This window comes from Lithobates pipiens, unplaced genomic scaffold (genome assembly GCF_037356315.1).
Source record: "Lithobates pipiens isolate NorthernLeopardFrog02 unplaced genomic scaffold, aLitPip1_a1.2 Scaffold_22, whole genome shotgun sequence".
Classification (NCBI taxonomy): Eukaryota; Metazoa; Chordata; class Amphibia; order Anura; family Ranidae; genus Lithobates; species Lithobates pipiens.
The window spans coordinates 167,013,172-167,029,204 of NW_027507784.1; the positions used below are offsets into that span (position 1 = coordinate 167,013,172).

Genomic DNA, 16,033 nt, shown 5'->3' on the forward strand with positions numbered 1-16,033 from the left:
TTTATATTGTGAAAGATAATGTTACGCCGAGTAAATTGATACCCAACATGTCACGCTTCAAAATTGCACCCGCTCCTGGAATGGCGACAAACTTTGACCCTTAAAAATCTCCATAGGTTACGTTCAAAAATTTCTACAGGTTACTAGTTTTGAGTTACAGAGGAGGACTAGTCCTAGAATTATTGCTCTCACTCTAAAGATTGCGGCAATACCTCACGTGTGTGCTTTGAACACCGTATTCATATGCAGGCGCGACTTATGTATGCGGTTGCTTCTGCGTGCGAGCTTGGCGGGATGGGGTGCTTCGTATTTTACTTTTTATTTATTTTGACACTGTCCTTTTAAATAAAAATAATAATTTGGGTCACTTTTATTCTGTGGGGACCAATGTGAGTGTGCAATGTACAGGGATAGGGACAATTGTGGACACTCACTCAGGTTGAACTGGATGGACTGGTGTCTTTATTCAACCTTACTAACTATGAAAACTATGAACTATGAAACTATTCCTATTAAAAGGAATGTAAACATCCTTTGTAATAGAAAAAAAGTATGACAGGACCTCTTAAATATGAGATCTGGGGTCAAAAATACCTCAGATCTAACATTTATACTAAAATATAATAGTAATAATAATAAAAAAATAAAATAAAACGAACACACACGAAATGTCTTTTTTTTTTGTGAAAAAAAAAAAAAAAAAATCTAAATTTCCCCTTTAAGACCACTGGGCGGAAGTGACTTTTGATGTAGCTTCTGCCATCCGATGGTGTGGAGCCGAGCGGGGGCCATCTTTCCCTTCACGGGCTGGATGCCAAGTGAGGGAGAGGACCCAATTGTCTCCACTGCTACCAACGGTTTTGGTAAGCGGTGGAGACCTCTGGAATGAGGCGGGGGGCCCTCTTCCACCCTCGATAAAAAGCTGCTGCCATAACAACGGTATTCCACTTCAAACAGCCGACCCACAACTGCGGCGGGCGATCCTTAAGTAGTCCTAAAAATAGGCACAATTCTGTGATGGAGAGCACAGCATGGGATGAGGAATATTTCCAAACATCGCTGTTTGTGAACACAGTTCACTGTGCCATCCAAAAAACTTTAGAAGTTAAAGCTTATCATGCAAAGAAGAAGCCATTTATTAAAATGCTTAAAAAAAAATAAAAATAAAAAAAAAAAGGAAAAAAATACAAAACTAAATAAAAAAAACAAAAAAAAAACACTGTCCATCTTCCCTGGGCCAAAGTTCATTTAAAATGGTCTGTTGCAAAGTGGAAAAATGCTCTGTGGCCAGACTTTATTTTTTGGCAACCATGGGCACCATGTCCCCTGGACTAAAGAGCAGAGGGGCCTTTCTGCTTGTTTTCAACGCTCAGTTCAAAAATCTCTGATGGCATGAGGGTACATTAGTGCGTATGGAACGAGCAAGCTTGCACATCCAGAAAAGTACAATCAATGCTGAAAGATATATCCAGGTTTTGGAGCAGAAAATTCTCCTATCTTTTTGGGGAAGGCCTTGCATATTTCAGCAGGACAATGCTAAACCACATACTGCATTCTATGACAACAGCACGGCTTTGTAGTAGAAGAGTCCAGGTGCTTAGCTGGCCTGCTTGCTGTCCAGAGCTTTCACAAACTTAAAATATTTAGCACATCTTGAAACGAAAATTACAACAATGAAAATCCAGGACTGTTGAGCAGTTAGAATCCCCTATCAGGCAAGAAAGAGACAACATTCTTCTTCCAAAATTCCAGCAACTGGTGTTTAGAGTGTTAAAAGATGAGGGGTTGCTAAACCGTGGTAAACATGAACCTGTCCATACATTTTTTAAGATACGTTACTGCCACCAATTTTAAAATGACCTTATTTTTTCCTTAAAGTGGTACTTAACTTTGTTATATAATTTTCTTTTTGGGGTCCCCAGGTGGGTTATGTCATAATGTGCTAGTATGCACAGCATCTTAGTACATTGTGGCAGACTTACCTGTCAAATTGGGCCCTCCAGCTTTGCAGTGGGATTGATCCAGTGGGCCCTTGGCGCTTCCATATGCAATGTGATAAGGCAACCGGTTTAAATGAATGGGCTGCCAACGCACCAGACACCACCCCCCCCCCCCCCCCCCCACCTCCAAAAAAAGTGACTATTTTTGCAAAGCAGTGCACCACAATACATGGTAGTGCATTAAGATGTGCTGCAACACACATGTTCCCTTAGTGCATTAGAGTGCCACTAAAAATGGTGCTGCATGTGATCGCCATCAATGTGAATGGGCCCTAAATGTTACCATTTTCCATACAAGACTGCCTTAATGCTTTTCTGTAAAGGATATCATTATTGTCATCTGGTTATGAAAACTGCATCAGAAACCACACTTTTTATTGGGCTGTATATGCAAGGCCAAGATATGCACCTACACCCACACAATCTTGTGTGTACAACTTGATTCTAACCTTTACAGACGATATTTGGGAAATAGTGTAATATTCTAGGCATGCGTTATTTTCTATAACAATAATTAATTATCTTATGGCTAATAGAGATTGTTATTGCTTACTAAATCGAGCAAATTAAAAAGGATCTGTTGCTACCCATACCAACCAATGAGAAGCTTACTTTAATGTTCCAATCAGCAAATAATGAACTGCTTTGATTGACTTGTTAGTTTCCGTTAGGCTCAAACATACTAAATCCTATGGCAATATTATATGGAGGCCGATGGAGTTAAAATATAAAAAGCCTATGGTGCAGCAGCTGCAAGACCAACAAATAAGTAAACAAAAAAAAGTATACCTGGTGGGTGACTTATTATGCACAGTAAGTGAAGTGTTGGAGTGGATAATAAAGCTGCTGGTTTCAGTTTGCAGGTCATCACTGGCCTGGCCATGCTCTGCAGATTCTTTAAAAGGTGAAGAAAATAAACATAGTACATTCAATTTTCTTTACTTTTTTTTATATATAAACTTTATTTTTCCTTATCATTTGTACAAACAAAGAAAAAGAGAAAATAAAAGAAAAAAGGAGAAACATTCCAAAAAGAAACAAAAATACAATACATAAACCTCTACAAAAATACAAATTTTAACCTAGACTACACTACATATAGCTGCTATATGGCCTCGTGTACACTGCTGCTGGTAAATGGGTGTTTAGGAGTAGTTGGGTGTTTTTTTCCGCTGCCCCTGAACTCTCCTCTATGCTATCTTATCAGTACATGTACACAGGGTCGTTTATAGGCATTTCTAGGCAGTGGAGTTAGGAAGCATTTTTTGGAATGCAAAAAAACGCATTCAGGATGGATGTTCAGAGGTATTCGAAACGCCAAATGCCTGTAACAGTTTGTAAACGCGATAACTCGCGTTTTGGCAGCCGCATTTTGTTTACAAGCGTTTTTTCATTTTCAGCTATTTGAAAAAAAAAAAAAAAAAAAAACGTACCCCCTTCCTGACCAGAGCGATTCGGCACTGCGTCGCTTTAACTGACAATTGCGCGGTCGTGCGATATTGTACCCAAACAAAATTGACATCTTTTTTTCCCACAAATAGAGCTTTCTTTTGGTGGTAGTTAATCAACCCTGTGGTTTTTATTTTAAAGGGCAACGTACAGGTACATGATTTTGCCTACGTCTATCGTCGTGAGGCGGTCGGGAAGTGGTTAAAGTGGAGTTCCACCCAAAAGTGGATCACCCCCTCGTTTGTCTCCTCTCCCCCACAATTGCCACCTTTCGAGGGGAGGGGGTACAGGTATCCTGTTCCCACTTCCAGGAGTCCACGACATCACCGCGGGTCTCCCTCCTCCTCCCCCTGTTGCTGGCCAGTAGGAGAGAGGAGCGGGGCCTCACGCATGCGCAGTAGGGTTTTTGGTGTGAAGCGGTAAGGCTACACTGCCAGGTTCCCTTAGCCACAATGGAAACATCAGCTGCGGCGCCGACATCGCTGGACTCCTATTATTAAAAGCCAGCAGCTGCAGCATGTGTAGCTGCTGGTTTTTAATTTTTTAAATTTTTTTGTAGGCGGACCTCCGCTTTAATGCTGGCTGAAATCGGGACATTTCTGAAATATTAATTGAAAGGTTTGAGTAAAATGACAAGAGTCAGTAATCAGGGGGTACTGTTAACCCCTTAAGCTCCAGACCATTTGGCTGGCCAAAGACCAGACCATTTTTTGCGATTCGGCACTTCGTCGCTTTAACTGACAATTGCGCTGTCATGCAACGTGGCTCCAAACTAAATTGACGTCCTTTTTTTCCCACAAATAGAGCTTTCTTTTGGTGGTGTTTGATCACCTCTGCGCTTTTTATTTTTTGCGCTATAAACAAAAGAAAAGCTATAATTGTGAAAAAAAAACACATTATTTTTAACTTTTTGCTATAATAAATATCTCCAAAATATATATATAAAAAAACTTTTTTTTCCCCCTCAGTTTAGGCCGATACATATTCTTCTACATATTTTTGGTAAAAAAAAAAATGCAATAAGCGTATATTGATTGGTTTGCGCAAAAGTTATAGCATCTACAAAATAGGGGATAGTTTTATGGCATTTTTATTAATAATTTTTTTTTTTTTTTTTTTTTTTTTTTTTTTTACTAGTAATGGCTGCGATAATCGATTTTTTATCATGACTGCGACATTATGGCGGACACGTCAGACAATTTTGACACATTTTTCGGACCACTGGCATTAATACAGCGATCAGTGCGATTAAAATTGCATTGATTACTGTAAAAATGTCACTGGCAATGGGTTAACACTAGGGGGAGTGAAGGGGTTAATATGTATCCTAGGGAGTGTTCTAACTGAAGGGGGAATGGGACTGTGCAGGGAAACTAACAGATCGCTGTTCATACTCTGTATGAACAGACGATCTGTCAGTTCACTGCTCAGAGAACCGGAAACAGTGTGTTTACACACACAGCTCCCGATTCTCCATGTGCCCAAGTGCCCCCTAGTGGCCGTTTATGCTACAGACGGCGATTTGCACAGCCGAGTCATCCTGCTGCAGTAAAACTGCAGCGGCTGATCAGCTAGCGGTTAAAGCTTACTATCCTGGAGGCAACTAGCTCATATATCAGATAAATTAGTAAGCGTAAAACGTAAGAAAAAAACAATATGGGTCACTAAAGAGGTAAGTAGGATAGTAAAAGGAGAAAAAAAAAAAAATCAGGATATAGGAGATGCAAAGAAACAGGAAATGTAGCTGCTAGAGAAGTGTATACAAATAGGCAAAAGGAAGGCCAAACACATTATCAGTGCTGCCAAAGCACAGAAAAAGAGTAACAGATGGCTAAGGCCTCTTTCACACGAACGATCCGTTCAGGTCCGCCTGTCAGTTTTTTAGGCGGACCTGAACGGATGCTCCATAGAGGTCTATGGAGCGTCGGACGCCAGCGGCGACATGTCCGCTGACATCCGACACGCTCGGATCTGAAAAAGTGTGACGGAGGAAAAACCAACTTTTCCATCCGTCTGAGGATCGGATGATCCGATCCCCCATAGGGGAGAGCGGCGCTCTGGCAGGTCCATCTCTGCACAGCGTGCAGAGGCGGACCTGTCATCTTCCTGCTCAGCGGGGATCGACGGAGCAATCCCCCACTGAGCAGAGCGTGCTCCGTACACTGACTCGTCCGTGTGAAGGAGCCCTAAGTCTTAAGAAAGGAGATAAAACCTTTTTTTAGGTACATCAGCGATGGATAAAATACTATGGGATCACTAAAATGAAAACTGGGCACAACACTTATGCTGAGGGAGACTTGGATGTAGCAAATCATTTAAACAATTACTTCTGTTTGTTCTTCTCAGAAATAAATTGCACTAACAATAACAAGTTGGGGAATCATATTGGTTCTAGTAATAGATGGTTCATTTTCAGGATTTTTGGAGACAGAGGTAGCAGGGAAATTGGCTCAGTTAAAGCCTAATAAAGCAAGAGGCTCTGATGGTATTCATCCCAGAGTTCAGAGAACTTCAAGATATAGTTGTTGGACCATTAGCAGATATTTTTATTCAATATCTTCTAACAGGTTCCCCATAACTGCTGGGCAGCTAATATTGCACCTATTCACAAGAAGGGCAGAAAGGTAGAAGCTGGCAATACAGGCCAGTGAGTTTAACATCTTTTAGGCTGGGTTCACACTGCTGCGGGGGGAGATCCGGATGTGATTCTCACCGCAAATCACATCCGATCTCCGTAGCGATGCGAGTTCAGCCATACAGATAGTATGGCTGAATTCGCAGCGCTCCCGCAGCAAACTCGCACGGGACCCTTTTTTTGGTCCGCAACAGAATCGGATCGCATGGGGGTTCACACCATGCGATCCGATTCCTGTGCGAGTCGGCAGATCGCACTGCGATATGCGGACGGATCTGGGGGTGTCATTAACATATCATTGACACTCCCAGCCGTCCGCATAGGGCAGTGTGAACTGCCGGCGGGAGTAATGCGATGCGGGAAAACGCCGTGGATTCGCGGCGTTCCCGCATCGCAGCAGTGTGAACCCGGCCTTATAGTCATGTTAAGGCAGCGATTCTCAACTCCTGTCCTCAGGACCCACTAACAGGCCAGGTCTGCAAGATAACTGAAATACAGCACAGGTGATATCATTTGCTGCTTAGTGATTGCAGTATTCTGGTCTGCAATACTTAAAATTTGGCCTGTTAGTGAGTCCTCAGGACAGGAGTTGAGAACCACTGTGTTAAGGGAATCACTCCTAAAAAACGGAATCCTTGATCACTTAAAAGCACACAACTTGAAGGACACAAAGCAGCATGGCTTTACTAAGGGCAAATCATGTCAGGCTAATTTGATTTACATTTTTTACTATATCACTAATGTTTTGAACCATGGCGGTGCTGTGGACATATCTTGATTTCAGAAAAGCATTTGACACAGTTCTACATGTTGATACAATAAAAAAAAGTTGGAAGAGATAGGGCTTAACCATTGGGTGGTTCAGTGTATATGAAGTTGGCTAAAGGATAGTTACCAGAGTGTGGTTGTAAATGGGTTCACTCACAACAGAGACCAGTCACTAGTGGTGTACCACAAGGCTCTGTACTGGGTCCTCTTCTATTTAACCACCTCAATACCAGGCACTTAAACACCTCCCTGAGCTTTCTTTTGGTGGCATTTGATCACCTCTACGGTTTTGATTTTTTGCTAAACAAATAAAAAAAGACCGAAAATTTTGAAAAAAAAATTTTTTTGTTTCAGTTTCAAAACTTTGTAAATAAGTACGTTTTTCCTTCACTGATGGGCACTGATAAAGTGGCACCAATGAAGTGGCACTGATGAGGTGGCATTGATGGGCACTGATATGTGGCACTGATGGGCAACACGGATGGACACTGATAGGTGGCACAAATTGGCACTCATAGCTGGCACAGATTGGCATGGATAGGCGGCACGGGTGGACACTGATAGGCGGCACGGGTGGACACTGATAGGCGGCACGGGTGGACACTGATAGGCGGCACGGGTGGACACTGATAGGCGGCACGGGTGGACACTGATAGGCGGCACGGGTGGACACTGATAGGTGGCACGGGTGGACACTGATAGGCGCCCAGTTCTCAATGTAGAGGTGCCAGGGGACAGATGTTGCATCCACCTAGGTAAGTATGATGGGGGGAAAAAAACAAAACATACTTCTCTTTTAATCTACAGTATATGGAAGTGATATAACTAAATGTTTGTTGGGCAAGGTATGTATTTTTGCCGATACAAAAGTGTGTAATAGGGTTGATATCCCTGAAGGTGTCTGTAACATGGAACATGATTTATCATTGCTGGAAGATTGGTCAAAGCAGTTCAATGTTTCTAAATGTAAAATAATGGGGGTACAGTGTTGGCCGGCACTACAGAGAAAAAAAAGATTTGGGGGTACTTATTTCAGACGATGCAGTGTGACCAGGCAGTGGTAAAAGCGAATAGAGTTATAGAATTCTAGGATGCATCACTAGAGGGATCACCAGCAGGAGGAAGGAGGCTCTAATTCCTCTATATAAATCATTAGTAAGATCTCATTTAGAATACTGTGTCCGGTTCTGGTGACCTCACTTACAGAAAGATACTGATAAGATAGAACAAGTCCAAAAACAAGTAACAAAATGGTGAAAGGTCTGGGGGATAAAACCTCAGGAGAGACTTCAGGAACTTAATATGTACAGTCTGAAGGAAAGAAAGGAAAGGGGAGACCTGATTGAAACCCCCAAAAAGTACACACCCAAGAAAATAAAACCGTGGCAGTTTCAATTTTTAGATGTTACACAATATTACCTCAAAGGTCAAGAAAATGCAAACTTTCAGTAAAAAATACACTAAAGTTACTTTTAGGGCACACAAATGCAATAAAGTATCCAGTTTTTGGTAAAATATAAAAGATGGGGTTGCCCCAAGTAAATAGATACCAAACATGTCAAACCTAAAATTGTGTGTGCCTGTGAAATGGTGACAGACTTCAGTATCCTATATTTTTCATACGCAACACTTTAACTGGCTCCCATCTGGTCATAGTACATGAATGGCCGGACAGGAGGAGCACTGATGCAGGTGGATGTACCCATATGTCTTCCTGCATCACTCGCTCTGGGATTGGCGACGATGTGCGCAACATGAACAGTAGTAAACAAATGTTGTCATTGTTTACTTCTGTGTGAGCTCTGTGATTGGTGACAGCGATCACATGGTACCAAGGCCAATCACAGCGACCCTGTATCATGTGATAGCTGTGACCAATAACAGCATCACACTAGTACACAAGGTTTCATGAATGAAGTCTTGGTCCATACATCATTCGGAGCTGGCAGCAAAAGGGTTAAATATACTGGGGGGGTTAAGGGGTTAAGGTTCTTGAGGGCAGTATTTTCAATATGAAGCCAAGATCAAGAACACAGGGACATGACTTCAAAATTAGCAGGAGGAAAGTTTAAAACGAATCTTAGAAAGTATTATTTTACCCACGTCTTGTACCTAACCTCTTACACCTTTTGATTTTACTTCTCTCTGTCTTCTCTTATCTAAACATTTTTCTTTCCCTTTACGCTTATTTTCTCTCCTTTCTCTTCCACATGCTGGTTTAACTCCTAAGCCATTGTTGGTCCTGTGTGAATTCTTTACTGTATAAAATCGGTGCAGGGCCCAGTAGAGGTTTACAGAATCTAACAGGTTGCTGTTAACTACTTGATACCACTTGAACAAATGTGATATTGTCTTCCTTTTTGTTTTTTCTTTCTTCTGACGATTGTGTCCTTGCTATTCCTAAAGTGTTTAGGTCTTATATTATCTATGGCTCAGCTACCTAACTAAATAATAGGAGGTGACCTATAGGTTGCATGTTATTTTCTGACACGTTTCTGTAACCAGTAACGTATGCTGAGACAGACCAAAGAATGGTTGTTGTACTGTATTGTTCTTTCATGTTATTTTTGATAACTTTACTAAATATCATTGAACAGAGAAAGTATTATTTTGCCAAAACAGTAGTTGATGCTTGGAACAGACTTCCAGCTGAGGTCAGTCAACAGTATGTGGCTTCAAACGTTTGGGACAAACATAGATCTATACTCCGACAACAAAGTTAACAAACAGAAAAAACAAAAAACAATACAAATGTATAAGGCTGTGGTAGAGGAGGGGTGTGTCCTTTCCTTCCACTCAGATCTCAGATTACACTCTGCTCCCTGATCTATGCTGTGCAGTGTGTTACATCAGATCTCTCCCTCCTACAGCTGAGAAATGCTGTCTAAATTTCATACTTTGAATGGCTGTAGTAGATGGAGAGCTGCAGATAAACATGTACAACCTGTTTATGAGGATTTGTTTCATTTTTGTGTGTCACCTAAGGCTAGTCACTTTAGTGGGAATTTGTAAGGGTTTACAACCACTATATATATATAAAATTATGAATGATGACACAATGATTTCATATATAACACTTGCAGCCAGGAAGTGCAAGTAAATGCAGGTTCTGCATAAGGCTGAAAGAATACTATCCAGTTCATAGCCTCTGTGATGAACATACCTAAAAGCAGAATATGAATTTACACAGTGTCAAATGAAGTGAGGAACACAACCCTTCCTTTCTGCTAGTAAAGAGAGTGCCTTTCTGGATTTGTAATCCTTTGGAGCATTCAATAGATGCTGGGACAGCATTAGGATTTCTTATTAGAAGATAACAGAAGTAACCCGTATCAAATATTTGTCTGTAAAATAAAGGTTTAGCGCAAAATATTCCCTTTAACCGCTTCAGCCCCCGGAAGGATTTGGCTCGTGATTGTGGCACGGAGAGATGCCTATGTAAACAAGGCATTTCCCTGTTCTGCCTAGCAACATGACAGGGATCTACTGCTCCCAAGGATCGGGAGCAGCGATCTGTCATGTTCTTGTGAGCCCATCCCCCTTACAGTTAGGACATACACTGAGGGAACACACTTAACCCCTTGATCGCCCCCTAGTGTTTAACCCCTTCCCTGCCAGTAACATTTACACAGTAATCAGTGCATTTTTATAGCACTGATCGCTGTATAAATGTCAATGGACCCAAAATTGTGTAAAAAGTGTCTGATCTGTCCGCCGCAATGTTGCAGTCACGATAAAAATCACCGCCATTACTAATAACAAAAAATGCATAATAAAAATGCCATAAATCTATCCCTTATTTTGTAGACGCAATAACTTTTGCTCAAACAAATCAATATACGCTTATTTTATTTATTTTTTACACCAAAAATATGTAGAAGAATACATATTGGCCTAAACTGAGGAAGAAATTCATTTTCTATTTATTTTTTTCCCCACAAATAGAGCTTTCTTTTGGTGGTATTTGAACACCTCTGCAGTTTTTATTTTTTGCACTATACACAAAAATTTAAAATAAAAAAAAGAAGAAGAAGAGCGACAATTTTGGAAAAAACAAAAAATAATTTGCTATAATATAAAAATTTTCATCAGTTTAGGCCAATGTGTATTCTACATATTTTTAGTAAATCAGCATAATCTGCGATTTGTAGCGGGACTGTGACATTGCGGCGAACACCTTTGGCACGTTTTTGGGACCGGTGACATTTATACAGCGATCAGTACTATAAAAATGCACAGATTACTGTATAAATTCCATTGGCAGGGAAAGGGTTAAAACTAGGGGCGATCAAGGGGTTAAGTGTGTCCTAGTGAGGTGTTTGACTGTGGTGGAAGTGGACTGGCAGGGAGTACAGAGAGATCGCTGTTCCTGATTACTAGGAACAGACAATCACACTGTACTCTCTTGACAGAACGGGGATCTGTTTGTGTACATTGACAGATCTCTGTTCTGCCTCTCTGTGGGGAAATTGCAGGTGGCCGGCGGACATCGAGGCCATGAGCATTGGCTCCACTGAGCACAATATATCTTAAATGAACCGCCATACCGGTGCGTTGATTCGTACAATAGAGCCGACCTGCCACCGTATGTCAGTGTAAATGGTTAAAGAGCATATATGCTTTATTAAAGCAAGCACTGAAATGAAAGAAAGGTTTAGCAGGACAAAATAGTAAAAGTATATCACTCTTTAAAAGGTATGGCTGGTGAATGTTCCAAATCTGCATTATAATGGTAATATCTTCATTATAAGGGCATCTGTATCTCACCGTTATCCTGAGGAATAATCAGCTGGGCTGTTCCAGACTGGCTAGAAGGAATGACATGGAATACCTGTCCATTTTCTGATTCACTGGTCAAGATCATCTGTAGGAAGCAATGAGAATAGTATAAATGTCTGCTTTTATTAGACCTTTAACCACTTCCCACCCGGCCAATGCATATATACGGCCGGGTGGGAGCCATCTACTTCTGATAGGACGTTCAGGAACGTCCTTCAGAAGTAGCGGGATCGCGTGCGCGCGTGCCCGCGCAGCGGCGCGATCCCGATGTGCTCGTGTCACCCGGACACGGCACATCTCAGATCGGCAGGAGGGCTCTGTGATTGGCCCTCCTGATCACATGACGGCTGTGTCCAATCATGGCCGTCATGTGATGTAAACAAACAGCCGGTTGCTAGGCAATCGGCTCTCCTCTCCTCACACGGAAGTCATCGCTGAGGAGAGGAGAGCAGAACGCTGCAGCCGGCTGATGATCAGTGAGTATGGGCTGTTTTTTACAGCTTTTTACTCACTGATCATCAGTCTAGTGTCAACACACAACACAGTGTAAACACAGTCCCCACAAATGTCCCCAAAACACACATGTCCCCAAAACATACATGTCCCCAAATAATAAAAACACATGTCCCTAATAATAAAAACATGTCCCCCACATATGTCCCACTAAAATCACATGTCCCAATGATTATCTGCACACATATGTACGTGATCACCTGCACACATATATACATGATCATTTGCGTACATATGTCCGTGATCACACAAACCAATTATTATACATTTAACGGAATTTTTTTTACCATAAACATGTAGCAGAATACATTTTGGCTTAAATTTATGACAAAATTTGATTTTATTGGATTTCTTTTAAAATAGAAAAAAGAAAATATTGCTTTTTTTCCAAATTTCCGCTTTTTTTGCGCTTATATCGCAAAAAATAAAAACCGGAGTCGTGAATAAATAACACCAAAATAAAGCTCTACTTGTGCGAACAAAATGATAACATTTTCATTTGGGTACAGTGTAGCATGACCGCGCAATTGTCACTGAAAGCGCTAGAGCAATGAAAGCTGAAAATTGGGCTGGGAAGGAAGGGGGCGAAAGTGCCCTGTATTGTAGTGGTTAAAAAACATCACATTTGGTAACATAAATAAAACAGTTATGAGAGAATTAAGGAGGCTACCACTGCCAACCCCTCCTACTGAAAATGCTAGACATCCAACTATAATGCCGACCTTCTTGTTTCATTACTTTGAGGCACTGACCCAAAACAGGTATGATCTGCTTTATGCAGGCCATACATGGTCGAATTTCAAACAAATTTTCTTTTCAAAATCAGAAAATTCAGGGTTTTTTGTGATCCCACCATTGATTTTCGAAATTCGGCCGACCAAGCCTTCAATTTCACCTCATGTTGCTACAGAAAAGAATTTACGTGGCCGGGAATCTTCTTTTCTCTCCGTAAATTTTCTTTTCTTATTACATTTCTTGCACGATTCTCCCATCATTGATTAGAAAATTGTTTGTTTTCAAAAAATTTCCAACATGTCCGATTCCTAAAATTTGATTTCCACACGAAAATCGGCTGTTGCTGCAGCCCACTAATGGTGCAAAATTCATATGAAAATTCTTAGATACGATTTTCGAAAGAAAATTCTTTTGAAATTCAAACCGTGTATGGCCGGCATTAGATTTACCAAAACCTCATAATAGGAGGATACACCATCTATTCAATCACTCTGTATCAAATCAGACAGGTCTTTGCACTACATTGTTGATGGTAGACCTGAAGGAGATTGCACAATCAAATTGTATTGTATAGTGAGCTTTACGGAACACAGGACATACTTCTCCTGTTTTCAATACTACAGTTCTATCCACATAGGCTACTTCTGATCGACTAGCTACTGCACACTCTGCAAAATAACGATTTATGCAAGATGAAAGCAAGGTAGAAAAAAATAGAAACATTGATGCCTGTGTATTTAGTGAAAACATTGTTTACTGATTGCATTTAAAAACATTGGTGGTAGTGATCTCCTAGAGTAGGAGGGCAGATGACGCAGGGTGTGCATTAAGGAGGTCGGCTGGTGACCTACTTTCTGTGTCTTAACAGTTTACGCGTCCAGGGGCCATACGGACAGTGAGGTGAGGGCTGTGTAGGATAAATAGAAAGTGTTTTAATTTCTGCAATATTGGTACATAGTGGAGCTTGAATCTCTATATAAAAAATAAAAAAAAGTGAACTTGGCCTTTAACCACTTAAGGACCGCCGCATGTAGATATACGTCGGCAGAGTGGCATGTACGGGCACAAGCACGTACCTGTATGTGCTTGCCTTCCTGCGGGAGGGGGGTCTGATCGGACCCCCTCCTGCTGGCTGCGGTGGTCCGTTTTGCTTCAGGAGCGATCTGGGATGAGGGGATGGCCGTTGGTTTCTGGCCATCCCCTCTCGATAGCTCATGGCAAATGAGAAGCTTCCCTCGCCTGTGTAGTGTAAACACAGGCAGGGAGGAAGTGATGTCACTCTCCTCTGGGTGGTCTTTTTGACCGGACTGCGAGGAGAGGACATAGTAACTGTGCACCAACACTACACTGACACGTAGGTACACATAGGCACACAAATTATCCCCCGATCTCCCCCAGCCCCCCCTCCCCTCCCAGTCACAGTGTCACTGATTGCAGTGATCATTTATTTACAGATCACTGCATTTAGTGTCAGTTGTGACAGTAAAAAGTGTCAGGGCAGTTAGTGTTAGGTCCAGGGTAGCCCCCTACTCCCCCCCCCCCCCCCAATAAAGGCTTAACCCCCTGATTGCCCCTAGAGTTAACCCTTTCATCCCCTTTTGCCAGTGTCACTAAGCGATCATTTTTCTGATCGCTGCATTAGTGTCACTGGTGCCGCTAGGTATCTAGCTATTTTTTTTAGGTTCACCACCAGGTTTTTATAGCATTTGGTACCCCCATATACTACCCAATAAAGGTTTTAACCCCCTGGTTGCCCCTAGAGTTAACCCTTTCACCAGTGATCACCGTATAAGTGTCACTGGTGATGCTGGATAGCCAGTTAGTTATTTAGGTTCCCCGTCAGGTTTTTATATAGCGCCAGGGACCCCCATATACTACCTAATAAAGATTTTAACCACCTGATTGCCCCTAGTTAACCCTTTCACCAGTGATCACCGTATAAGTGTTACGGGTTACTCTGGTTAGTTAGTTTGCTTTTTATAGCATCAGGGTACCCACCATTTATTACCCAATAAAGGTTTAACCCCCTGATCACCCGGCGGGTGATAACAAATAGGTTTTAGGGTCAGGGTCTGCGTCGCCCCAGGCAGCGCTAGGTTAGTGCCAGTACCGCTAACACCCACGCGCAAAGCATACATCTCCCGTAGTGGTATAGTTTCTGAACAGATCAATATCTGATCTAATCAGATCTATACTAGCGTCCCCAGCAGTTTAGGGTTCCAAAAAAACGCATTGTTAGCGGGATCAGCCCAGATATCTGCTAGCACCTGCTTTTTGCACCTCCGCCCAGCCAACCCAAGTGCAGTTTAGATCAATCACTGTCACTTACAAAAATACTAAACACATAACTGCAGCGTTCGCAGAGTCAGGCCTGATCCCTGCGATCGCTAACAGTTTTTTTTGGTAGAGTTTTATATTTAAATCCTGAAGGCGGTGCTTGGTTTTCAGGGTCCCGTACGCAGCTAGGCTCCCAAAAAGTCCCCCACATGTGGTATCCCCGTACTCGGAAGAAGCAGCAGAATTTATTTTGGGGTGTAATTTCACTTATGCCCATAGCATGTGTGAGCAATATATCATTTAGTGACAACTTTGTGCAAAAAAAAAAAGTTTGTAATATTCCCGCAACTTGTGGCAAAATATAAAATATTTCATGGACTCAACATGCCTCTCAGTAAATAGCTTGGGGTGTCTACTTTCAAAAATGGGGTCATTTGGGGGGGGGGGGGGTTGTGCTATTTTGGCATTTTATGGCCTTCGAAACTGTGATAGGTAGCGAGGAGTGAAATCAACAATTTGCACCATTAGAAATCCTGAAGGCAGTGATTGGTTTTCGGGGTGCCGTACGCGGCTAGGCTCCCAAAAAGTACTCAGAAGGAGCAGAGTATATATTCCACATATAACTATGGCATGTGTGAGCAATATATCATTTAGTGACAACTTTTTGTAAACTTTTTTTTTTTTTGTCATTATTCAATCACTTGGGACAAAAAAAAATATTCAATGGGCTCAACATGCCCCTCAGCAATTTCCTTGGGGTGTCTGCTTTCCAAAATGGGGTCATTTGTGGGGGGGGGGGGGGGGGGTTGTACTGCCCTGCCATTTTAGTACCTCAAGAAATTAAGCAGTCATAAGTTAAAAGCTGTGTAAATTCCAG

At 41.8% G+C, this 16,033-nt stretch overlaps 1 protein-coding gene across 3 annotated transcripts in view; it reads right to left on the bottom strand.

Annotated features, from left to right (window-relative positions):
* The window catches only part of CARF (calcium responsive transcription factor), an 88,908-nt gene that overhangs the window by 62,389 nt on the left and 10,486 nt on the right, over window positions 1–16,033 (bottom strand). For all 3 annotated transcript variants that reach the window (XM_077448581.1, XM_077448579.1, XM_077448580.1), the window contains exons 4-5: window positions 11,620–11,716; window positions 2,790–2,895 (exon numbers count right to left, since the gene is read on the bottom strand). In XM_077448581.1, the coding sequence (XP_077304707.1) occupies window positions 2,790–2,895; window positions 11,620–11,716 (203 nt within the window). The remainder of the gene's footprint in view (window positions 1–2,789; window positions 2,896–11,619; window positions 11,717–16,033) is intronic.